Raw genomic sequence first — 26,574 nt, 5'->3', positions numbered from 1 at the left:
TCAGGAGACCTTTAAAGCCAGGGCCAAGCTGGACCTGCACAGACTCAGCTGGAAGAGACTCACTGGATTTCTCCTGCCTTAGGAAGGGAGCTTGTCCCACATTGATCCTCTGTGAGGCACCGGTGGAGAATCATTGTTAGTCTGAATTCCAGGAGCAGTTCCAGTGGGTGTGAGAGCTCTGCAATTGTCACAAGATGAGCAAATGATTGACATACTTATCATTTCCCCGTGGCTATTGCAGGGCAGAGTGCAGGCTAAGGACATGGGCTGGCAGTTTGGAAACCCCTTGTCTCATCTACAGCAATTCCTATCCCTTTCCAACACATCTACGTGCGTTGCTGGTTGTTGTAAGGTTTCCGGGCATCCTTAAAATTCATCATTTTGATCAATGAAAAGAGAAAAAAAAATGGCCTTCCTTTATTACCACCGAGATCTGTTCTCAGAGTCAGCGGGTTGCAGACCCCAGAGACTTCTCAGCGTGGTCTCAGACGCATCCATCCTTTGTATGCTATTCCCATGGAAACCCTCGGGAAGGGAGAAGAGGGACAGTGCATCATCGAGAGGCTATTTTTAGATTTCTGGCCAGATGCTTTGACAAATCTGTTGAGGGAAAGAAAATGAAGCAAATTAGAAGAGAATTTTTTTTGTCAAGGAAAATATCATTCAAAATTCATATTATAAAACTGGAAAAGACCTTGAGAAATCATTCTATCTACCACTGCTTCTAGGAAGACCTTTGTTCAAATCATACAAGTTGCACAATAAGATCTTTTTTTTTTTAAAAAAGCATCTTGCTGAATAGGGTATTTTAATAACTAACCATACTTCCTATCTTGAATTTTCTTCATATTCAATTTTAATTCTTAGATCAAGGGAATGGGCAAAGAGACTGAATACGTTTGCTCAAAGTGTGGCCTACACAACCCTGAGGAAACCATTCAATTAGACTATACTGCTAATGGCACTACCTAGGGTTGTGCAGTGCACATCTTGCACAACTATGTGTGCTGACCCTTCTTACTCATCTTTTTAAAATGTAAACCAGATTCAGTACAACCCCCTCATCCTTCTTAAAGCCTCAGAGCCAGACTTGGTGGTATGTGTCTGTAGTTCCAGCTACTTGGAAGGCTGAGGTGGAAGGATCGCCTAAGCCCAGCAGTTTGAGGCAGCGGTGGCCGTGAACATGCCACTGCACTCCAGCCTGGGTGACAAGAGTGAGACTCCAACTCAAAAAAACAAAACAAACAAACAAACAATAAAAAAAGCCTCAGGAGGTCCCCATTGCTCTAAGGTTAAAGGTCCAAGATCTTTAAAGCAGATATAAAATACAACATATCAGCCCTAACTAGCTAGTAACATTTAATTGCATTTTGTTTTCTCTTTGTGTGTTTCAGGAGATCCTTTGAAGAATCTCAAACATGCCATCTTTCTCCCATCTCAAGATCTTTGTACTTGTATGAAATAACTTTTTCTCACATGCTCACTCTCTTGGCTTTTATTTAGTATCTGAATTTCTCTTTTAACTCCTTACTCCTCCAATGCATGCTCAAATATTAGAAAATGCTTTCTTGATCTCTAAAACAAGAAGAGAGGTCACCACTATAGGATCTCTTCCTAACTATGTGTATGTTGCCTTCATAGTACCTAACAGTTTGTAATTCTTTATTTGCTTATGTAACTTTTGGGTTTTTTTTTATTACTTTAGACTTTGCTATGAGCTCCGTGTTGATAATTAATTGTATTGCTGTTCACCACTCTATACCAGTGCCTGGCATCGTGCTTGTCAAATAAATTATTCTATGATTGAATGACTAGCAGTTATTTTAAAGGGGCATAATCAAGTTTCTCTGTTAAGCTGACTATGTGATACAATAGAGTTCCTCAAAATATAATGCACATCCAGTTCAACATCCTTTCGTGATAACATCTCTCAAAAAAATAGGGCCTAGAAAGAAAATTACTCAATGTGTAAAAGGCCATTTATGAAAAAGCCCACAGCTAATATAAAAATCAACAGGGAAAAACTGAAATATTTTCCTCTAAGAGTTGATATAGGGCAAGGTTGTCCACTCTATTTAACACAATACTGGAAGTCCTAGCTAGAGCAATCAGACAAGAATAAGAAACAAAAGACAACAGAATTGGAAAAGAAAAAGTGAAATTATCTGTTGGCCGTTGACATGATTCTGTATGTAGAAAACCCTAAAGACTCCACTAAAAAACTATTAAAGCTAAAATGACTTTAGTAAAGTGGCAAGATACAAAACCAACATACAAAAAATCGGTTGTATTTTTTTCACCCATAGTCTGTCTGAAAAATAAGTAAACAAAATAATCCACTTACGACAGCATCTAAAAGTGACGGAAACAATCTTGGGAAAGATAAACAAATTTGGAGGCATCACACTTCCTGATTTCAAATTATTTTACAAAGCAATAGTAATCAAAACACTATGGTACTGACATAAAGACAGACACATAGATCAATGAAACAAAATACAGCCCAGAAATAATTCCAAGCATAGTCAACTAATTTTTGATAATGGCATTAAAAAGACATGATGGAAAAAGAATAGTGTCTTCAATAACTGGTGTAAGGTAAACTGTGTATTCACGTGCAAGAGAATAAAATCGTACCCTTACCAAAAGTAAATGAAGCTAATTGGACACAGCAGAACATTTTGATAGAGGACATTTACAGTGCATGGGATGATGCATAATTACACAGTCAATATAATGAGAAATAGGAGAATTTCAAGTGCTCTTCCAAAAGCTGTAATGTCTACAGTGAGTTCCTGTGCCTCCTTGCCCTTAACTGTGAACATGAAGAGGAGCCAACGACTCCTGGGCATTTAGTCGCTCTGTTTAATGATTATTGTTTCAAGTCTAAAACAGGGTAATGATCACCTTTTGTTGTTGTTAGTTACTCTGATTTTTCACATTGATTTATTTTTGTTTGTGTTTTCTCTTAAAAATTCCATGATGTGAGGTATAGTATTTTTCTCTATTTAACTTAGAACAGTACTACATTGCAAGCTCTATACTAGTTGATTTTCTATTCATTCTTACTTAATTTATTAGGTATTGTTATTATCATATTCTAAAGATGATAAAACTGAGACTTAACAGCTTATTAGCTTCCTAATGACACATAGATGGCCAGTGGCAGGGTCCAGGTACATCTGATTTTCAAGCCCATGCTCTCCTTCCCATAGTGTTAATACATTGACTGTTCATGCCACATTCAGCCTTCAGATATATTGGTCCACATAGTCTTCAAAAACATTTTAAGTTGTGGGCCATCTTTTAACATCACAAAATTTCCTGTAAAATTTAGATGTTAAGCTTCTGTATAAAATAATCGTTTCTGGTCGTACTTGGTGGCTCAGCCTGTATTCCCAGCACTTTGGGAGGCTGAAGCGAGTGAATTGCCTGAGCCCACAGGTTTGAGACCCGTCTGGGCAACTTGGTGAGATCTCGTCTCTACAATAAATCAAAAATTAGCTGGGCATGGTAGCACACGCCTGTGGTTCTGGCTACTTGGAAGGCTGAGGCAGAAGGATTGCCGGAGCCCAGCAGGTCAAAGTTGCAGTGGCAGTGAGTGTGCCACTGCACTCCAGTCTGGGAGAAAGAGTGAGACTCCAACTCAAATAAATAAATAAAATAAAATAAAATAAAATAATAGTTTCTAACAACACTAGAATCCCATGCCTGCCAGCCAACAATTGCCTAAAACTGTGTAATGTTTGTCTCTATTAGATGCCACTCTCTCTGTCTTTCCTTATACATTTTTTATTCCTCAACAGTTGTGAAGCCAGCTTGGTCCCTCCAGGCCTCTCTGAGAAGCCTAACATTCAGCAGAGCACTTGTATATGTGTTGTGCTACTTTAACCTCAGAACAATCCTATGATATAGTTCTTGTTGTGTCCAAAAATATTATTGCTCAAAAGACTGTAAGATTGATAAATTGATATGTAGAAGAATTTTTCAACAGGTTAAATGCTAACTTTGACCATTCTGTGGCATTTACTTAGGGTTTAAGGGGCAGATTGAGTAACCGAACAATGACTGCAAAGCATAAGAAAAACAATTCAGTCATTTATTATTTTTCCACATGGCATCCCATGTGAGACATAATCAACTTTAAAATATACCATTACTTGATGTGTTAAGTAGAAAAAAAAAATTATGTTATTTAAATTATATTGATTGCCATCCCTATCCTAATGACAGGGGTTCTAAATAAAAGTGACATGTCTTCGAATTGACAAATAAAGAACTCATTCAATTTCTGTTGCATGACTTTAATGTATAAGTCATTTGTTAAGGCTTGTTAACTGTCTTAAAATCATGCAATATAAGAGAGTAAAAGCAAACATATTGACAACTACAATATTTTCCCTTCAGCAACCATCAACAGATCTGGAATTTGACCGTGTAGTGATTTATACCACTTGTCTTCGTGTGGTCCGGACAACCTTTGAAAGATGTGAACTGGTTAGAAAGATCTTCCAAAACCATCGAGTAAAATTTGAAGAGAAAAACATAGCCCTGAATGGTGAATATGGAAAAGAGTTAGACGAGCGATGCCGACGAGTTTCCGAAGCCCCTTCCCTCCCTGTTGTGTTCATCGATGGCCACTATCTTGGGGTAAGTACTCTGTTAAGGAAAATCTTCGTCAGGGAACCCAACCAACGTCGATCAAAATCTTCAAGTATATGTGACAACCTGACTTGCAACATAAATACTGGGACACGTGCTATTTTCTGGAGCTCAAACCAAAGGGATTGAAGCACTTATTTCTGTCCCAGACAATATGCTACCGCAGTGCTCATCCCTGCAGAAGCACAGTGAGATAAAATCAGCATGAAGCTGCCTTTTTGAATCGGAATAAATTTTTAAAGTATTCATTTGACTTGAGTTTTGCATTGTGAAGCTTGACATGTGGGATAAAAACTACCTTTTTTAGTGCAGGCAAAAAATATGGAATATTTATAAGATACATATTTGTGAATTCTTTTATATCCCATTATCAAACACTCAGTTTCCTACCTAATGAGCCTAAGATGACAGTCCTGAATGGAATCAATAAGAAATGGGGCCTGGAGCCAGAATTTTATTCGCTTGTTGTTTAAAATTATTTTTGATTTGGGTGATAAAGCCGTGTGAGACATAAATTCAGGTTTACAGTAAGCAGAGAGAACTCCCAGAGTAACAACAGAACATGTGTGCTTCGTTTCTCCTTGAATAATACAGTTAGTGTAATTGACCCCCATCGATCTGTTGAGTAAGAAGCCCAAGGAGAGGGCTAGAGTACCCTTTAGAAAGGAAGAGAGCAGAGCCAAGGAGTGCCAGTGACTGGATGAGGGGCTGACTACACGACCACTCATCACAGAACAAGGAGGCTGTCAGACCACAGATGGATACTTGGATCTCGGTTTTGTTCAGCATCTGGTCTTAACCTCCAGCTTCCAGAGGAAGCTATAAAAACCCAGAGCAGGAGATGTTCACATTTTGTTTCAGGGAATCAATCTGTGTTTTAATATCCTGTCATTGTAGGAAAAGATAAATGCGGTGAAGCAGTGATTCAATAGCTATGATGTTCTGCAGTCATATTTTCAACCAGGACTGGGTACACGCTATATTTTGAAGTAGAGGGATTTGAGGTTGAAGTATTGATCCTTTGTTTGGCATATTTCAACTTATACCCTTAGGTCCCAGAAAAAGACAACAGTGGCAGTAATAAGAGTGATAAAAATAAGAAAGAATAGTAACAATAATAACACTCTACTGCCCTCTCAGCTTTACCTCATCTAGTCCTCAGGGTAGACTTAGAGATCAACTCCCAAATGGAACATTGGGTAAGAGGTAAACACTAGAGTCAGATGGCCTTGTTTCAAACTCTTGCTTTCTGGTACTCATCATGTGACTCTGTGCCTTGGTTTTCCTGTTTGTAAAATGGGAATTATAATAGGACTTATAGGCTGATTGTGAGGATTTTGAGAAAACACATGTAAGTGCTTAGTTCCGGTGCTTGGAAAAAAAATATACTAACACTCATCCTTGTTTTGCAAAAGATAACATTAATCCCTTTTGCTCCAAGTGATGTAGCTATCTAAGTGGCAAGTCTAGGACTCAAAGATAGTTCTGTTTGACTCACCAAGACCTTGTTTTTGGCATATCATCCAAGGAGAAGAATCTTTGGCTGTTTGTTGGTACAGTCTTAGTGCCTAGAACAGGGCTGAGCGAGAAAGGTGCTCAAATAAACACACTGAATGGATGGATGAATTATGCTGCATTATCTCCTCATGTTTTTTCCTTTTCTCCCTAAGACATTCATCCATAAAGAAAGGGTCTGATGAGCTGGGCATGTTGGCTCGTGCCTGTAAGCCCAGCACTTAGAGAAACCAAGGAGGGAGGGAGGATCACTTGAGTCCAGGAGTTTGAGACCAGCCTGGGCAACATAGCAAGGACTTGTCTCTACAAAAAAAAAAAAAAGCTAGGCATGGTGATACATGCCTCTGTCCCAGCTACTTTGGAGACTGAGGTGGAAGAATTGCCTCAGCTCAGGAAATTGAGGCTGCAGTGAGCTATGATCATGACTTCAGCTTGGGCAACAGAGTAAGACCCTGACTTAAAAAAAAAATCTGATAAATTCAACTCTGTCTTCCAGGGAGACTATAACTTGTAAGGATTATAGACTTTTGCCTTTTTTGACTTGAGAAATATTCTAACTATGTAAGACATTTCTCGTTGTGGAATTTCAGTTTCCATAAAACTGTGCAGCTAAAATTAGTGGGCAACTGCCTGCTTACTTAGGTGTAAATAGCACACCACCTGATATTCTGATCTTGACTATTCCTGTTCCCATCCAGAAGCCAAAGTGCTATTCTCTTGCTACATCTGAGACAATATCTCAGGTTATGATGCCTGCCCTACCATTTGTGTTTCAATTTGAGGGATCTCAGAGGGAGAGTGAAACAGACAAATGATACAAGGGAGCATGTTTCTATCTCAATTATCTTTTCTCTGCAAGCATGTTATTTACACGCATGGTAGTCTAGTTGTGGGAAGTATCACACAGGTGCTGCCTTGCTGTTTCTGTAACTTGAAGTTAATGCTTCAAACCTGGAGGGAGTTCAGAAACAGATTTTTCCTCCTCTTTTTTTTCTCATGAAAAAAAATTTACTTCTAAATCTATAACTCAAAATGGTCAGCCCTCTAGAACAACATATAACCCCCGACTGCCATACCACCTTGATTTAAATTCTACTGCACAAGTGTAAACAAAATGCGTTGCTTAAATGGTAGAGCCTTTTTCTTGCACTATTCATGCATCTGAAATGGAAGGATGCCCTCTGCTGGGTTTTGGCATAATTTTTCAGGAAGAAAATAAGCTGATGTTGGTAATTTCCTTAACATCTATGATGTTTTTAAAGTCATATGAAACCATTTGATTTTGTTTAAATTTAGATGGATGAGAAAAATCTAGATGCCTGAATCATCTGCACAATACAACTTTTTTTTTTAAAGGAGGGGGAGAGAGAAAAACAGACAGACAATCAGAGAATGAAGTAGACAGAGACAGAAAGAGAGGCATGTGGAGGCAGATGGGGGCTGGGGGAGGGAGGGCAATGAAATGGAATGGAGAACTTTTTGTACCTCCCTTATTATACTGCCACCAGTGGCACTGACCCTGGGTGGACGGTGCCAGAAGAATTTAGTTATCTTCATTGAAGTGAAGATAATAGAGTTCAATGGGCAAGAATGGAAGAATTACAAGACATTAAACTCTTTTCTTTCCTGCTGACTCCCTTCCCAGCCAAACTAAAAACTGAAGATGGAAGCAATGAAACAGTCAAGGAAATACAATTACTGTAGAAGACAAATCTATACTGCCCTTGCCCTTGGAGACTCCATTGTTGGGGAAGGGGAGGGAAGATTCAGCTTGAATCTTGCTTAGGGCAACTGTTCCATTGTTTTGCATTTAAAAAAATCTTCTTGGCACAGATAGGCTGTGTTCAAATAGTTGGGATATGAATTATCTTAAAGATTTCAGTAGGAAATAAGTTAGAAGTAGTGACTTATCTGGACCAACTATAAACCTAATTTACAGTGGAAATCCACAAATCCATATTGCAATGAAATTGTAAAACACAGAACGAATCTAAATGAAGTCTCTAGTGACAGAGAGGAATAGAAGGGTAGATGATCAAGATTGATCTCTTAAACTAGCTGATACTGAGATGTAACTGCTTGGTAATTCTATATCTATTTAAAGTAGTATATTTTTCCATTTAAGAATGAAGACAATTATTATTGAGCTTAACTAGTTTATAGGCTAGAAGTATAGACTCTAGGCACATTTCTAAGGACTGCCCACAAAATTTTTCAGCAGAAATGGTCTTCCCGTAGTTTTTTTTTGCCATAATCAAGAAGTCAGCCCCAGAAACTTGTTGCCTTTGACAGATTCACATCAGCAAAACAGATAATTTCTCCTCTGCCCTTCTTTCTACTTAATTCTGTTCCTAAGTAAAGTCTGTAGTGTGTGTATTTGATTTGTGATACTAAGTAAGGCACAAACTTAACTGTGGAGGAATCTGGAAAATGCACTTTTTTAGTTTTCTAGACTCTGTAGTACAGAAAGACATTCTAGAAGGAGATTGAATTTGTTATCAAGTAAGCCAAATCACAGTATTTGCCAGATATGCGATTTTTATTTATTTTTGTTTAATGAACTTTATTAAGGTATAAAAGTATTCATTTAAAGTACACAATTCAGTGAGTTTTGACAGACGTGTACCCTCATAAATCTACCAGCATATTCAAGATTCATAGCATTTCCATAACTTCCAAAAGATTCCTCATGCCATTTTGTAGTCAACTCCTTCTTCCAACCCCAGTCTCCTGGTAACCATTGATTTTTCTGTCAATATAGTTTACTATCCTGGTAATGTCTTTGTCTAGTTTGGGAATCAGGGTAATGGCTACCTCATGGAATGAGTCTGGATGTATTCTATCCTCTGGAATTTTAATTTCTGGTGCTCTTTGTTCCTTGGTATAGATTTTAGTATCCATCTGCCATCATTTTTCTTTTATTTGAAGGAATTCTTATACACTGCTATTGTATTGTTGATTTGCTGTGGATAAATTTTTCAGCTTTTTTATTTCTAAAAAATCTTGATTTCACCTTTGTCTTCAAAAAATATATTTACTGAGTACAGAATTCTATAGTGGATATTTTTTCCTTTTTTTTCAGTCCTTTAGAGTTGCTCTTCTGTTTTCTCACTTCCATTATTTCTAATGAAAATCAGCTATCATCCTTATCTTTGTTCCTCTGTATATAATATGTCTTACATCCCTCACCCCCCCCAGATACTTTAAAGATTTTTCTCTTTATCACAGGATTTGAGAAACTTGATGACTATACATCTTGGTGTAGTGTTCTTCATGCTTCTTCTACCTAGTGCTTATTCATGAGAGATTCTTAGAGACTCTTGGATCTGCAGGTCTACAATTTTCATAAAATTTGGAAAAATTTCAACCATTATTTTTTCAAATATTATTTCTGTATTCTTTTTTCTCTTCTTCTTCAGGTGCTTCAATCACATTCATATTTGTCTGCTTAAAGTCGTTCCATAGCTTACTCCATTTCACTTTGGATAACATCTGTTGGTAAAGCTCCACGATCCCTGATCTTTTCTTTTATAATATCTAATATTCTGTTAATTCCATCCAGTGTATTAGAAATTCAAGTTTTTAAATAGACTTTACGTTTTAGAGCAGTTTTAGGTTCACAGCAACATTGAACAGAAGGTACACAAATTTCCCTTATAGCTTCTGCTCCCACACATGGGCAGTTTCTCCCATTTTCAACATCCCCCACCAGAGTGGTAGATATTTTACAATTGATAAACCTGCTCTGACACATCATCATTATCTGAAGTCTGTAGTTTACAGTAGGGGTAACTTTTGATGGTCTTCATTCTATGGGTTTGGAAAAATTTGTAAAGGCATGTATCCATCTTTATAGTATCCAACAGAGTAATTTTACTGCCCTAAAAATCCTCTGTGCACTGCCTGTTTATTTCTCACTGCTGATATTATTACTGTCTCCATAGTTTTACCTTTTCCTGAATGTCATATAGTTGGAATTATACAATATGTAGCCTTTTTAGATTGGCTTCTTCCATTGAGTTATATTTAAATTTTTTTCCATGTCTCTTTGTGGCTTGATAACTCATTTCTTTTTAGTGCTAAATAGTATTCTATTGTCTAGATGTACCAAACCTTATTTATCCATTCACCTACTGAGGAACATTTTGATTGCTTCCAAGTTTTGGCAACTATGAATAAAGCTGCTATAAATATCCATGTACAGATTTTTGAATAGAAATTTGTTTCTCAACTCTTTGGGGTAAAAAAACAAGAGACATAATTGCTGGATCATATGGCAGGAGTATGTTTAGTTTGAAGAAAACTGACAAACAGCCTTCCAAAATGGCTGCACCCTTTAAAATGATTACTAGTGATAAATGAGAGCTCCTTATGCTCCACATTCTCACCAGCAGTTGGTATTGTCAGTGTTCTTGATTTTAGCCACTCTGATAGATGTGTGCTTATATCCAGAGTTCTTTGTGGAGCTCTTTACTCTCTAGAACTCTGTCCTGTGAACTCTAGACATCTTGGTCTCCTAAGCTTTCCAGTCTGTTTCCATAACTCAGGGAGTCTGCCAGACTCTGCTTGGGTTCCCCTTCCTGTACACAGCTTGGAATAGCTGCCATGGTACAATAGAGATCAGTTCATCTATTTTCTGCCTCTCAGAGATCATAGCTCATTGTTCTCTAGTGTCCAATATTATAAAAAAAATTAAAATTATTTTTGTCCATCAAAATAAATCATCAATTGATTCAAGCAAAATAACAAAATAAAGTGAAACTTTCAGACTGATGACTATGGCAGTTATGAATTACATTCACTTCTAACAGTGTTACCTTTACACACACACACACACACACACACACACACACACACACACACACACACAACAGCAACAACAAAACCTAGAGGCTGAAAAACTAGGGGTTTGTTTTTTCACATGAAAAATGTATAGAGATGTGTGTCAGTTCCATGATATCGTCTAGGACCTTTCCATCTTTTAGTTGTGCCATTCTTAGCATATATTGTCCATCCTCAAGATCTCCTAATGGTTCAAAATAGGTGCTGAAACTATTGCCATCATACCTATATTCCAAGGAGAAAGGGAATAAGAAAGAAAAGAAAAAAAAGGCATGCATCTTAGTTGAGGGAGTTCCTTTTAAAAAGAGTTTTTATTTCAGAAATCTTTCTGAAATAAACTTTCACATACATTTTATTGTTATTGTTAATTGCAAATAAGATGATCATTGTGATCTTCTAGGTGAGTATATGGATAAGCTAAAAGGAAAAAATCAGATTTTTCTTAGTATCACATAGAAAAGAGAGATCATATATCCTGGTTAGGCAGTTAGTGTCTGCCATGGTGAGCCAGGCAAGTTTTTTTTGAGTGGTTGCCTAGAACAAGGTCCTTCTCCAAGCTGTGTGTGTTTCTTACTCATTATTTCCCTGTACCCGACAACTTTTTATTATCTGCACTGATACTATGAGCTGCAGAGATGATGGGGGAACTAGTGGCAGGGAGTTCATGGTACATTTGGTGCCTCTATATTGAGATGTACTAATAAATAAAATGATAGCTAGTGCCACAAACCATCAATAAAACGTTAATTGTTTTTGTTAGGCTTTGAAACTGTTCTGCCTTAAACCTTCTTGAAGTATTTACTATAGATATGAGGTCTGACAATTAAGTTAGTGATTTCATCCTAGAAAAAAATGCTACATACGTTATTGCTGAATATCACTATGGTCACCTACAGAGTACTCCCCTTGGAAAAATATACACTGATGTCAGTGCCTAATCCACCTGTCAAAATAATTTTAATACTCTTTTTCTGGGATGACTATCAGAGCTGTCATTGGGAGAATGTCAGAGTTTGAATCAGAACAATTAACAAACATGAAATTTCTTGTTAAACTTGGCAATAGTGGAAGTGAAACCAAGGACATGTTAGTCCAAGTTTATGGGGATAATGCCATGAAGAAAATGGCAGTGTAGAAATGGATTAAATGTTTTTCTGAGAGGAGAGAAAGCATCATTGATGAACAGAGGTCAGGACTGCCAACAACAACAAAGCTGATGAAAACATTGCAAAAATTCATCTAATTGTATGCCAAATTGTCGGCTGACTGTGAGAAGCAAAGAAGAACAAATACACATTGATAGAGAAACAGCTAGGAAAAACTTAACTGAAAATCTTGGCATGAGAAAGGTGTGTGTAAAAATGGTCCCCAAAGAGTTCTTGCATCACGACAATGCACCAGTTCACATGGCAATGTCTGTGAGGGAATTTTTAGCCAGTAAACAAATAATTAAATAAGCATACCCTCCCCACTCATCTGATCTGGCCCCTAATGACTTTTTCCCTTACCAAAGATAAAGGAAATATTGAAAGAAAGACATTTGATGACATTCAGGACATCAAGGGTAATATGATGATAGCTTTCATGGCCATTCTGGAAAAAGACTTTCAAAATTGCTTTGGTGGGTGGACTAGGCACTGCTGCCAGTGCATAGCTTCCCAAGGGGAGTACTTCAAAGGTGACTGTATTGATATTAAGCAGTGAGGTATTAATATGTATCACATTTTCTAGGATGCGTTCATGAACTTAATTGTCAGACCTCGTATGTGAGAATCAGTTTTAAAATTTGGGAATTATATGAGTCTCTGAAAATCTGATAAAATTATCAACCCATTTCACGGTACATATGTACAATTTTTAAAATAATATTAGAGTGTCTGGACATTTTTCAGAAAGTTTATCCCTATACATTGAACTTCTCATTAAAAAGAATTCTTTGGAGATGGCTCCCAGTGAAGAGTTGCCCACTCCTTAGCTACCTTTGAGCACTTTATCTAGTGCTGTGATCCACTTTATCACAGGTACTATTATAGCTAATTTTTATTTTTCAGCATTTAATTATGGAACTTTAGGTTTTTATTACACTTTCTTTTTATTTGTACATTATTTTTATGCTCTTTTGGTCATTTTATCTATCATTAGCAATTTCATCAGAGATCTGGTGGGCAGAGAGTCTCTTGAGCATTTGAATCTACCCTTTATCGTCTTGGATATTACTTGGTAACATGCAAGTTGGATGTTTAATCATCAAGACTTGTCCAAATCCATGAAGTGTTTGTTATTGGCCTGTTCACTCTGATTCAGATAGCATAGGGAAAAAGAAGTTTGAAATTTAGCCTAAAGTCAGTCTTTGAGAACTGAAATTAAGCAGTACCTTCTTGTGTTATTGCTTTTGTGTCCTTTTTTTCCTGAATCACTGAGGATATCTTTTAATAAGAAAAGCAACAATGACATGATAGTAAAAGCTAATTTGAATTTTATACTATGCTAAGCATTTTACATGCTTTATCTCTTTCATTCTTTACAATAATGCTGCGAATGGCACTATTATCATTTCTCAAAACCCAAATATTTTACCCAAAGAAAACTAAAGCTTAGATAACTAAGACACTATTTAAACATCTTCAGATCACAATTGGTATAGCCAGCATTCACCTTTAGGTATGTCTGACTATAGCTTTTTAAAATTGAGGCTTCAAAATTCCAATAAATTGACAATGGCCTTCAATTCTATTACTTAGTGGCATATTTATATCCTGAAATTATCACTTGAAATTATTCCACATTCAAGACTATGAACCTAGAAATGTCCTGCTTTGACCATAGTTTTCTGCCCTCCAATCTTTCCCACTAGTTCTCCTACTGAACTTGCTCTATCATCACTGGTATTATTTATCCTGTCCCCCTTTACAGTTCTCTTATCTGATAGTCACAATATTGTTTTCTTTTTCTTTCTTTTTTTTTTTTTGAGTCAGAGCTCACGGTACTGCAGCCTCGACCTGCTATGCTCAGGCAATCATTCTGCCTCAGCCTTCCAAGTAGCTGGAATTACAGATGCGTGCCACCGCACCCGGCTAATTTTTTAACTTATTGTAGAGACTAGGTCTCACCAAGTTGCCCAGGTTGGTCTCGAACCTCCGGACTCAGGTAGTCCTCTCTCCTTCACCTCCCAAAGTGCTGGGATTACAGGAGTAAGCCACCAGGCCCGGCTGACAATGTTGGTTTCACTAGTCACTTTATCTTACTATCTTCGGGAATATAGTAATAGCCAGTCTGTAATTACTCGCTGGACAGGTTCTGTAGACTAAGTTTGCTAGTTCCCTGTCCTGTGCAAACCCCTCTGTTTTTCCTTTCTTGCTCCAGCACATCAAAGGCGTATTAGAGAAAATCCTTAAACCATAGCAAAGAGGTCTACAACAAAGTTGTATTGTCAGCATTATCTAGGTCCATTATCTGATATTCCTATTAATACCTTGTTGGTTTTCTTCTTGTGATACTCTAAATCTTTTCTAATTTTCCCAAACAGAAGTTCTGTTGCCATCTCTTGTTTCCTTATTTTCACTGTTTCCCTGTAAAGCATAGCAATTTTATTTTGGAGGGGGGAGATCTTGCAGATATTTTTATTCTCAACATTAAAAAAAACTTTATAATCATCCCTCAGTATTAGTTTCTTATTTCTTTTTTTTTTTGAGTTGGAGTCTCACTCTGTCGCCCATACTGGAGTGCAGTGGCCGCTCCTGGCCACCGCAGCCTCGACCTGCTGGGCTCCGGCGATCCTTTCCACCTCAGCCTTCCAATTAGCTGGAACTACAGGCGTGCGCTACCATGCCCGAATGATTTTTTGATTTATTGTAGAGATGAGGTCTCACCAAGTTGCCCAGGTGGGTCTCGAGCCCACAGGTTCAGGCAATCCACTCACCTCAGCCTCCCCAAGGCACGGGATTACAGGCTGAGCCACCAAGCCTGGCTTAGTTTCTTATTTCAGTGCTCTGCTTCTGATCAATGGCCTTACAATTCTCCCACTCACTCAGTTTTCCTTGTCTCCACCTGCTTTCTCTTGCCTCGTGTCTACTCATTTGCCAAGAGTTATGTAGTATTCTGTGGGATCTTGATTTTCTCACATTTTAAGAGCGCCTCTACAAATGTAGGAGTAGAAAAGTATTGTGAAGGTAGATGTATCTGGAGGCAAGTGCAAGCTCTTTCTTACTGATTATAGAGGTTGGACAAGTTATTTAATCTTTGTTAGATAAGAATAATAAATATCTACAGTACTGGGTATTGTGAGGATGAGATAAGATGAAGTATTAAAAACTTACAGTGACTAGAACGTACTACGCATTCAGTAAACCATTGCTCATATTATTAAGGCTAGAGCAGGTGGTAGGGGTGGGCATACAATGAAGTGAGAACAAATTGCTGGCCATTCCCACAACAATCTACCAAAGTGCATGCTATGTTTCCAGCACTTATCCATTAAAAACTCATGTTGAAATTTAAACCCCAATGTGGCCATATTGAGAAGTGGTGATTAGGTTATGAGGGCTCTGACATCATGAATGGATTAATCTACTTATGATTAACGAATTCATGTATTGCCATGGAAGTGGGACTAGTGGCTTTATATGAAGAAGAGAGACTTGAATAGCACATTCAGCCTTTTTGCCATGTGATGTCTTGCGCCATCTTGTAACCCTGCAGAGAAACCCTCCCACCCCCAGCAAGACTGGATGTGTCTTCTTGATCTTGGGCTGCTCAGTCTATATAATTGTAAGAAATGAATTATTTTTCCTGATACATTATCCAGTTTTAGATACTCTAAGTAACAGAAAACAGACTAAGACAATGTGCAACTTTGACCTTATCTAATACTGGCTTTGTGTGCGAGTCAAATGTGCTCACTGATAGGTAATATTTTCATGTTGGAGAATTGTATACTTTTGCTTGACCAAATCAGTTAATTATGCTTTAACAATCCTTATGCCCACACGACTTGTTTGTAGAACAGTTTGGAATGCTAGGTATGGCTATGTGAAACTAAATCAAAGTATCAAATCTTCCTCAAATTTCCACAGTCACACACCATCATCTTTTTCCTTAGTTTTTCTGTAGCATCACCAGTGACATTTCACCTTTGGTCCATTGACCAAATCTTCACTGTTGGCTTCTTCCCTTTCTTTGTCCATCATATTTTCCTTCAAGTTTTATTCTCACAAAAGAAATGTAGAAGTACTACAACTACAATTTCTTTGACTTATATTTTGGGTGCTGCAGCTAATTCAATGGCAAGAAAGGTCATACAGCAGTAAGTACTTTGAAAACTGTTTATGCACAATTTGATTTTCATATTGAAAACTTAGAGTCAATTAAAGAAAAAGGACTTTTGAGGCATGTAGGCATTAAGTATTCCTTAATAATGGATCCAAGGAATAGCTTCACTCACAGAGTGTTTCCTTGGTGTGTATTTTGTCTTTATCATTTGGCAGGTTTAAAGCCATTGTCATATTTACTCAAAATTTTGACACTTTTAATTTGTCTGTTGTAATTCGCTGTATGGTGGGTTACTTGTAAAGTGTCTGGTAGGTCACTGGTTTAATAATTTTTACATGTCAAAACTTGAGTCTTAAACTTAGTACTTTGAACTCAGGCACTATAAAAGTATAAAGCAGTTGTATCTATTGTAACTTGGTCACAAGTTAAATGAGGACATAGAACTTGCTACCTGATAAAAGGCTTGAGGAGCCTGTTGACCTAAATCTCTACTTATTAATTAATTAATTAACTGGGTAGTGGTTCCATGGAATTATAACAATTTAAAGAACTCTTTCAAGGTTTTCATTGTGTTTTTTATCTTAAACAGATAACACATATTCTTATTAAAATAAACTTTATTTTTAAATATTATAATTCATAAATTATAAGTATATAAGTCAGAAAAAATGATCACAATGTGATCACATTCATGTAACCAACACCCAGGTTAATAAACAGAATGTTACCAAATCCTTCTCCTCCCTGCCCTTACCTTCCTTCCATAGGCAGTCCATCTCAATTATTCTTTTGCATGTATGCAGTTTTAAATTGTTTATTTTATTCTAAATGAACAAATAAAATTGTTTGTTTTAATCATGTACAACATGACATTTTGAAGTACATGTACACTGTGGAATGACTGAATCTAGCTAATTAATCTATATATTACCTCACATTGCTATTATTTTTGTGGTGAGAACACTTAGCCATTCTCTTACCATTTTTCAAAAATACAATATATTTCTACTAACTATAGTCACCAACTTATAAAATGGATCTCTTGAATGTATTTCTTTTATCTAACTGGAATTTTATTACCTTTGACCAGCATCTCCCTAGACACCTGCTTTCAGCAACCACAGCCCCTGGAAAATACCATTCTACTCTACTTCTATAGGTTCAGCTTTTTAGATTCCACACATAACTGAAATCATGTGGTATTTATGTAGTATTTGCCTTTCTGTGACTGACTTATTTCACTTAACACAATGTCCTTCAGGTTCGTCCATGTTATTGCAAATGATAAGATGTTCTTTTTTTACGGCTGAATAGTATGCCATTGTGTGTGTGTGTGTGTGTGCATGCATGACATTTTCTTTGTTCATTTATCCATTGATAGACACTTAAGTTGATTCCATATATTGTCTATTGTGAATAATGCTGCAGACAGTGGAACATGGGAGTGCAGATCTCTTTGCCATAGTGATGTGATTTTTTTTTTTTTTTTTTGGTTATATACCCAAGTAGTAGGTTTGCTGGATCTAATTTTAATTTTTTTGAGAAACCTCCTAGAGCTTTCCATAATGACTATATTAATTAACATTCCCACAGTGTGCAAGGGTTCTTTTTCTCCACATTCTTACCACTGTTTGCTATCCTTTGCCTTATTGATAATAGCTATTCCAACAAGTGTGAGGTGATCCTTTGTTGTAGTTTTAATTCGCACTTCCCTAATAATTAGTGATGCTGAATTTTTGTTATGTACCTATTAGTCATTTGTATGTCTTCTTTTGAGAAATGTCTGTTCATGACTTTTGCCCCGTTTTTAATGGGATTATTGTTATTATTTTTATTGTTGAGTTGTTTGAGTTCCTTGTATACTCTGGGTATTAGTCCCTTGTTGGATGAATAGTTTGCAAATATTTTCTCCCATTCAACAGGTGGTCTCTTCACCCAGTTTAGTGTTCCTTTGGTTGTGTATAAATTTTAGATTGTCATAATCCAATTTGGTCATTTTTCTTTTCTTTCACTTGTGCATTTGGCATCATAATTAAAAAATTATTGTCCAGACTAATGTCATAGAGAATCCTCCTTGTTTTTGTCTATCAGTTTCATAGTTTTTGGTCTTATTTTAAGTTGATTTTTGTATATGAGGGAGGACCCCCCCCAAAAAACAAATCCTGGGAATTATTTTTGGAGGGCAGTCCCTTTGTAGTACAGGCTTTTTCCACTAGGTTAGTGTTCTAGGAACCCATTGACATAAATGTTCCAGCTACTGTTGTTGTGAAAGGCTGTGTTTAGCGTCAGTGAATTTTTTTTGGAGATGATTTCAACATGTTTGCCCATTTTGCCATGGGTGATTTATGAGCACTCCTGTCCACACCACACTGAGTGTTCAGCAGTTTTTGACCAAAAATGGTATAACTTGTGCCTCACCTTCCCTATTCACCCGATCTTGCCCCAAGTGGATTTTCTTTTTTGTTTCCCTGGATGAAAATAGTCCTCAAAGGGAAACATATCAATGTGGAAGCGGTGAAACAAAAAATGGCAGAAGCACTAAAAGGCATCAAAATCAGTGAGTTCAAAAAGTGTTTTGAGCAGTGGAAAAAGCATCTTGACAGGTGTATTACATCAAATAAAGAGTACTTTGAAGATGACTAAAATGTAAGCATGTAAGTATAAATACACTTTTTAAAATAACTAAATTCTGTGTTTTGGGGGATCTGCCCTTGTATAGTATAAGAGTCTAATTCCATTCTTCTGTACATGGATGTCTAGTTTTCCAACATTGTTTATTGAAGAGACTGTACCTTCACCACTGTGTGTTCTTGGAAACTTTGTTGAAAATGAGTTGACTGTAAACGTGTGGATTTCTTTTTCTTTCTCTCTCTCTCTCTCTCTCTCTCTCTCTCTCTTCTTTCTTGAGTTGGAGTCTCACTCCATCACCCATACTGGAGTGCAGTGGCATACTCCCGGTCACCACAGCCTTGACCTGCTGGACTCCAGGGGTTCCTTTCGCCTCAGCCTTCCAGGTAGCTGGAACTACAGTCGTGCGCTACCACACCTGGCTAATTTTTGATTTATTGTGGAGATGAGGTCTCGCCAAGTTGCCCGGTGCGAGTCTCGAACCTGGGGGCTCAGACAATCCACTCACCTCGGCCTCCCAAAACACTGGGATTACAGGCTGGGCCACTGAGACTGGCTGGATTTTTTTCTAGGCTCTCTATTCTGTTATTTCTAGGTTCTCTATTCTGTTTCTTTGGACTATGTATGTGTGTTCTCCCCACCTTCCTACTAGTACCATACTGTTTTGGTTACAATAGCTTTGTAAAGAGTGGTAAGTGATGCCTTTGGTTGTGTTATTTTTTGTTGTTATTTTAGGATTGCTTTGGCTATTCAGGTAGATTCTTTTCTGGTTCTATATGAAGTTTAGAATTGTTTTTTTCAAATGCTATGAAAAATGATGTTGGTATTTTCATAGAAATTGCACTGAATCTGTAGATTGTTTTGGGCAGTATGGTCATTTTTAGGATATTGATTCTACCAATCCATGAACATGAGATGTTTTGCCATTTGTGTATTCCTCAATTTCTTTCACCATTGTTTTACAGTATTCAGTGTACAAGTCTTTCGCTTCCTTTGTTAAATTTATTTCTAAATACCTTAGTTTTTGTAGCTGTTGTAAATGGGTTTTCTGATTTATTTTTCAGATAGTTTATTATTTGTGCATAGAAATGTTATTCATTTTTGTATGTTGATTTTATATTCCACAATCTTACTGAATTTGTTTATTAGTTCTAAAAGTTTTTGGTAGAGTTTTTGCCATGATGTTTACAAACAGGGCCAATTTAACTCTTTTCTTTCTAATTTGGGTGCCTTTTATTTAGTTCTCTTAACTAATTGCTCCGGCTGTGACTTCCAATACTACGTTGACTAGAAGTGACAAGAGTGGGCATCTTTGTCTTATTCTAGATCTTAGAAAGGCAGCTTTCAACTTTTCTTTGTTGAGCATGATTTTAGCTGTGAGTTTGGATATATTACCTTTATTGTGTTGAGGTACATTCCATCTATAACTAATTTGTTTAGAGTTTCTTTATTATGAAAAACTCTATTATAATTATTTATTGAATTCCATCAAATGTTTTTTTCTGCATTTATTCAAATGATTATATAGTTTTTGTCCTTTGCTATGTTAATGTATTACATTACATATATTGATTTGCATATGTTGAATCTTTCTTTCATCCTTGGGATAAACCCCCCTTGATCATAGTGGATGATATGTGTGTGTGTGTGTATTTTTAAAATTTTAAATATGTGGGGTACAATTCAGAGTTAGGTATGCAAATGTTTATGAAGGTACCATTGTTGATGAGTTGTGCCCCACTCCCGGCAGTTTCCCACTTCTGCCTATTCGGCCCCCACCCTCTCCTGGCAGTTTCCCACTACTGCCAATTCCTTTCTTACAGTATTATGATAATTGTTCAGGGTCCACTTATGAGTGAGAACATGTGATACTCAGTTCTTTGTTTCTGTGATAGATCACTCAGTATCATAGCCTCTAAGTCTATCTAAGTTGTTGCAAATTTCAAAATTTTGTCCTTTTTTATGACTCTGTAATATTCTATCTTCTATATGTACCACTTTTTAAAATCCAGTCCTCTTTTGATGGACAACACTGTTTGTTCCATATTTTTGCTATTGTAAATAATGCTGCAATAAACATGAGTGTACAGGTATCTTTTTCATAGAGTGATTTGAGTTCCTTTGGGTATATTCCCAGTAGGGGGATTGTGTGTGGGGCTGTATGGAAGATCAATTTTTAGATCTTGTAGGAACTGCCACACTGTTTTCCACAGAGGCTGAACTAGATTACACTCCCACCAACAGTGAAGAAGTGTTCCCTTTTTGCTGCATCCTTTCCAGCTTCTGTTGCTTTTTGCGTTATTGATGATGGCCATGCTGGAGTTAGTGGTATCTCAGTGTGGTTTTACTTTGCATTTCTTTGATGACTAGTGAGGCTGAGCATTTTTTCATGTATCTGTTGGCTGGTCTATGTCTTCTTTTGAAAAGTGTCTATTCATATCTTTTGCCCACTTTGTAATGGAGCTGTTTGTTGTTTTCTTTTCAGCATATTTGAGTTCCCTACAGATCCTAGATGCTAGGCTTTTGTCAGATGCACAATTGGCAAATATTTTTTCCCATTCTGTGAGCTGCCTCCCTGCTCTCTTGATGGTTTCTTTGGCTTTGCAGAAACTTGTCAGTTTCATGAGGTTCCACTTGCCTGTCTTATCTCTTATGGCATGGACACGTGGGTTTTGATCATGATGATTGCCAGTTCCAATATCCATAAGGGTGTCTCCTGTATTTTCTAAGGTTCTTAAAGTTTGAGGTTTTATGTTTAGGTCTTTGAACTATTTAAAGTTGATTTTTGTGTATGGTGATAGATAGGGGTCTTGTTTTAATCTTCTGCGTGTGGTCAGCCAGTTTTCTCAGCACAATTTACTGAATAAGTTCTCCTCTCCCCAGTGGTTGATGGTGTCAACTTTGTTGAAGATGAATTTGTTGAGAAGTTGAGGTTTTGCTTCTGGAACCTCTATTCTTTATTTTTATTTTTTTTTTGAGTTGGAGTTTCACTCTGTCGCCCAGACTGGAGTGCAGTGGCCGCTCTCGGCCACCGCAGCCTCGAGCTGCTGGGCTCCTGCGATCCTTCTGCCTCAGCCTTCCAAGTAGTCGGAATTACAGGCATGCGCTACCATGCCCGGCTGATTTTTTGATTTATTGTAGAGATGAGGTCTCACTGCCCAGGTGGGTCTCGAACACGCGGGCTCAGGCAATCCACTCACCTCAGCCTCCCAAAGGCGCAGGATTACAGGCTGAGCCACCAAGCCCGGCTTGGAACCTCTATTCTGTTCCATTGGTCTACATGCCTGTTCTTGTACCAAAACCAGGCTGTTTTGATTATTGTAGATTCATAATAAAGTTTAAAGTCTGGGAGCATGATGCCTCCTGCTTTGTTTGTTTGTTTTTGTTTGTTTACTTTGCTGAGAATTGTTTTGGCTATTTGTGGTCACTTAGGTTTCCATATGAATTCCTGTATTGTCATTTCCAGGTCTGGGAAGAATGCCACTGGTAATTTAATGGGAATTGTATTAAATCTGTAGATTGCCTTGGGTGGGAGGAACATCTTAATGTTGATTCTTTCAATCCATGAGCATGGAATTTTTTTCCATTTGTTTGTGTATCTTTGATTTCTTTGAGTAGTGTTTTGTAGTTTTCATTGTAAAGGTATTTGACTTCTCTGGTTTGGAAGATGCCAAGGTATTTCATTTTTTTGTGTGTGGCTATTGTGAATGGGATTGTGATTTTTATTTGAGTTTCTGCTTGTTTATTGTTGGTGTATAGGAATGCAACTGACATTTGCACATTTATTTTATACCCTGAGACTTTGCCAAAGTCCCTTATCAGTGCAAGAAGGTTTTTTAACAGATTCTCTTGGTTTTTTAAGGTAGAGAGTCATGTCATCTGCAAAGAGGGATAACTTAACTTCCTCTTTTCCTATTTGGATATCCTTGATTTCCTTCTCTTGTCTGACTGTCTTAGCTAGAACATCCCAAACTATGTTGAACAAGAGGGGTGAGAGTGAGCATCCTTGTCTTGTTCCAATTTTCGGGGAAAATTGTTCTAATTTCTGTTTAGCATTATGCTGGCTGTGGGTTTCTCATAGATGCCTCATACTGTTTTGAGGTATGATCCATCTATGCCTAGATGTTTGAGGGTTTTTATCAAGAAGAGGTGCTAGATTTTATCCAAAGCTTTTTCCGTATCAAAAGATATAATCATGTGGTTTTTGTCTTTATATCTGTTGATGTATTTACATTTATGATCTTGTGGATGTTGAACCAGCCCTGCATCCTGGGGATGAAGCCTACTTGGTCATGGTGGATAATTTTTTAGATGTGTTGTTGGATTTGGATTGCTAGGACCTTGTTGAGAATCTTAGCATCTATCTTCATCAAGGATATTGGCCTGTAGTTCTTTTTCTTTGTTGGCTCTTTACCCAGTTTGGGTATCAATGTGATGTCAGCTTCATAAAATGATTTGGGAGAATTCCATCTTTCTTGATTGCCTGGAATACTTTCAGTAGAATTGGTATCAGCTCCTCCTTGTATGTTTTGTAGGATTCCACTGGAAAGCCATCTGGTCCAGGGCTTTTTTTTGTAGGTAGTTTTCTTATGACATAGTCGATTTCCTGGGTTGTTATTGGTCTATTTCTTCTTGTTTTGACCTGGGGAGGTTGTGTGATGTAAGCATGTCCTCCATTTCATTTAGGTTTTCAAGTTTGTTTCCATACAGATGTACATAATAATCTGTGGTAATCTTTTGTGTTTCTATGGTGTCAGTTGTGACTTGATCTTTTGCATTTCTGATTGTGTTTATTTGACCTTTTTCTCTCTTTTTCTTGGTCAGTTTAGCTAGAGGTCCATCAATTTTTTTTTTATCCTTTCAAAGAACCAGCTTTTTGTTTCATTGATTTTTTTTGTATTATATTTTTGTCTTCTATGTTCCGAATTTGGGCTTTTGTTTTGGTGATCTGGATTCTTCTGCTGAAGTTAGGGTTTTGGTGGTCTTGCTTTTCCAGTTTCCTTAGGTGATTTGTTAGGCTGTTAACTTGTGATCTTTTCATTTTCTTTGCATGTGTTCATTGACATGTGAATTCCCCTCTTAGTACTGTTACCATGGCATCCCAGAGATTTTGGTAAGATGTTTATTTGTTTTCAGATATTTTTTAATCTCTGTTTTGATTTCTGTGTTTACCTAGGAGTTGTTTAGTTTCATGCTTTTTTAGTGTTCTTGTCTTTGTGAGTTTTGGGGGAACTTTGTTGGTGTGGATATTATTTTTATTCCATTGGTTGAGAAGGTGCATGGCAGAATTTCAATCTTATGGGATTATGGGATTTATTTATGCTTGATTTATGGCCTAGTTGTGGTTGGTGAGCAGACTGTGTATTTTGAGGTTGGGTGGAGTGCTCTGTAGGTTCCAATTAAGTCCATTTGGTCAAGTGTCACATTGAGGTTCTGGATCTCCTAGTTGATTTTTTGTCTTGATGATCTGTCTAGGGTTGTAGTGGGGGTGTTTAAGTCCCCACCTGTGGTAGTGTTAGAGTCAGTATCTTTTTTTAGTTTACTTAGAAGCTGCTTTATAAAATTTGGTGCTCCTATGTTGGGTGCATATATGTTTAGGATAAATATTTCTTGTTGATGGATTTAACCTTTTATCATTATGTAGCACCCTTCTGTATCTTTTTAAATTTTTGATAGCTTAAAGAGTATTTTTTTTTGACATTAAGATAGCCACTCCTGCTTTCTTTTGTGGTCCATTTGCCTGAAATTTTGTTTTGCATCCTCTTACTTTGAGTCTGTGAGTGTCCTTTCTGGTGAGATGAATCTCTTGGAGACAATGTATTGCTGCCTCATAATATTTTACTCAATTTGCCATTCTATGTCTTTCCAGTGGTGCATTTAATCTAATTACATTCAGGCTAATTATTGAGATGTGAGAGTTTATCCCTGACATGAGGTTATTATAGAGTTTTTACTGTTGCTGCTGCTTGTTGTCTTTCTTTTGATTTTGGGGTTGATTCATTTATGTCTTCAAACTTTTTCCTGCATTTTTGGGAAGGGCATTGCTGTTTTTTCTTTCTTCTGTTTAAATCTTTCTTAAGTGTTTCTTGTAGAGTTGGTCTGTAGGCAGCATAAACTCTCAGGGATCAAATGTCTGGGAAGGATTTTAATTCTCCATGATGAAACTTAGCTTAACTGGATAGGTAATTGTTGGTTGAAGTTGTTTATCTTTGAGAACTTTGAAGATTGGGCTGCAAGGTCTTCTCATCCAGAAGTGTTTCTGTGGATAAGTCTTCTACTGTTCTAATTGGTTTTCCCCAATAGGTAGTCGGACCTTTCTCTCTTGCTGCCTTTGGGATTTTTTCTCTTATACCTACTTTGTGTAGGCGATTTACTAGGTGTCTAGGAGTTAGTCTTCTCATTTGCTATCTTTCAGGGGTCCTCTGAATCTCTTGTGTTTGAATGGTTGCATCATTGATGAGATGAGGGAAGTTTTCTTGGATAATTTCATGGAATGTTTGTTCCAGTGTGGTCTCTGTCTCTTTATCTGCCTCAGGGATTCCGATTAATCTTAGGTTTGGCCTCTTGAAATAATTGCTCATCTCTTGGAGGTTTTGTTCTGTCTTTTAAAACTTCTTTTCTATATCTTCAATTGAGTGAAAGTCCTCTCACGTGGACTTTCACTCACCCACTGGCATACTCCCACTTATTCAGAGAGTCTTTATGGGTATTCACTTTTGTGGATGCTCTCACATTCTGACCTGTTCCATTTCCATCTGAGGTGCTATCATCTGGCTTTGGTATCAGCATAATGTTGACCTTGTAACATGAGTTTGGATGTATTTATTTTTATTTTTGAAGTGTTTTAGCAGAACTGGTATTACTTTGAAAAAATGTTTGGAAGAATTCAGTAGTAAAACCATTAGGTCCTGGGCTTTTCTTTGATAGAAGACTTTTTATTACTGATTCAATCTCCTTACTAATTATTGGTCTGTTTGAATGTTTTATTTTTTCATAATTCAAGCTTGGTAGGTTGTAAGTGCCAAATAATATATTCATTCCTTATATGTTATCCTATTTGTTGGAGGTATTATTGTTTAAATGACCTTTTATAATCCTTTGCTATTTCTGTTGTAACAATTGTAATGTCTCCTTTTCATTTCAAATTTTATTTATTTAGTATTTTTTTCTTTTTTTCTTTGTCTGCCCAAAGGACTATTATTTTGTTTATTTTTTCTCCAAAGCTACTCATAGTTTTATTGATCTTTTAAGTTTTTGTCTCAATTTCATTTATTTCTAGTCTGACTTTTAAATTTCTATCCTTTTATAATCTTTGGGTTTAGTTTGCTCTTGTCTTTCTTATTTCTTGAGGTTTAACATTAGGTTGCTTATTTGATATCTTTCTCTTTTTCTGATGAAGGTGTTTATTACTATAAGCTTCCCTTAGACTGGCTTTTGCTGTATTCCATATATTTTGGAATGTTGAGTTTCCATTTTTGTTTATCTCAAGATATTTTAAAATTACCCTTTTAGTTCCTTCATTGATCCATTGGTTGTTCAGGAGTATTGTTTAATTTTCATATTTGTGTGAAAATATGAAAATTAAACCTCTTACCTGTTTCCAGTTTTTTACTATTGTCATCAATAAAGATACTTGATATGATTTCAGTCTTTTAAAAT

At 36.9% G+C, this 26,574-nt stretch overlaps 1 protein-coding gene across 1 annotated transcript in view; it reads left to right on the top strand.

Annotated features, from left to right (window-relative positions):
• GRXCR1 (glutaredoxin and cysteine rich domain containing 1) overlaps positions 1 to 26,574 on the top strand; it is a 144,517-nt gene that overhangs the window by 68,837 nt on the left and 49,106 nt on the right. Inside the window, exon 2 of the mRNA XM_008073018.1 lies at positions 4,408 to 4,650. Coding sequence (XP_008071209.1) covers positions 4,408 to 4,650 — 243 coding nt within the window. The remainder of the gene's footprint in view (positions 1 to 4,407; positions 4,651 to 26,574) is intronic.

Source organism: Carlito syrichta, unplaced genomic scaffold (genome assembly GCF_000164805.1).
Source record: "Carlito syrichta isolate Samal-C Ts95f unplaced genomic scaffold, Tarsius_syrichta-2.0.1 Scaffold315593, whole genome shotgun sequence".
NCBI lineage: Eukaryota > Metazoa > Chordata > Mammalia > Primates > Tarsiidae > Carlito > Carlito syrichta.
The sequence above is the reverse complement of the archived record's forward strand: the minus strand, read 5'-3'. Positions and strand labels throughout refer to the sequence as shown.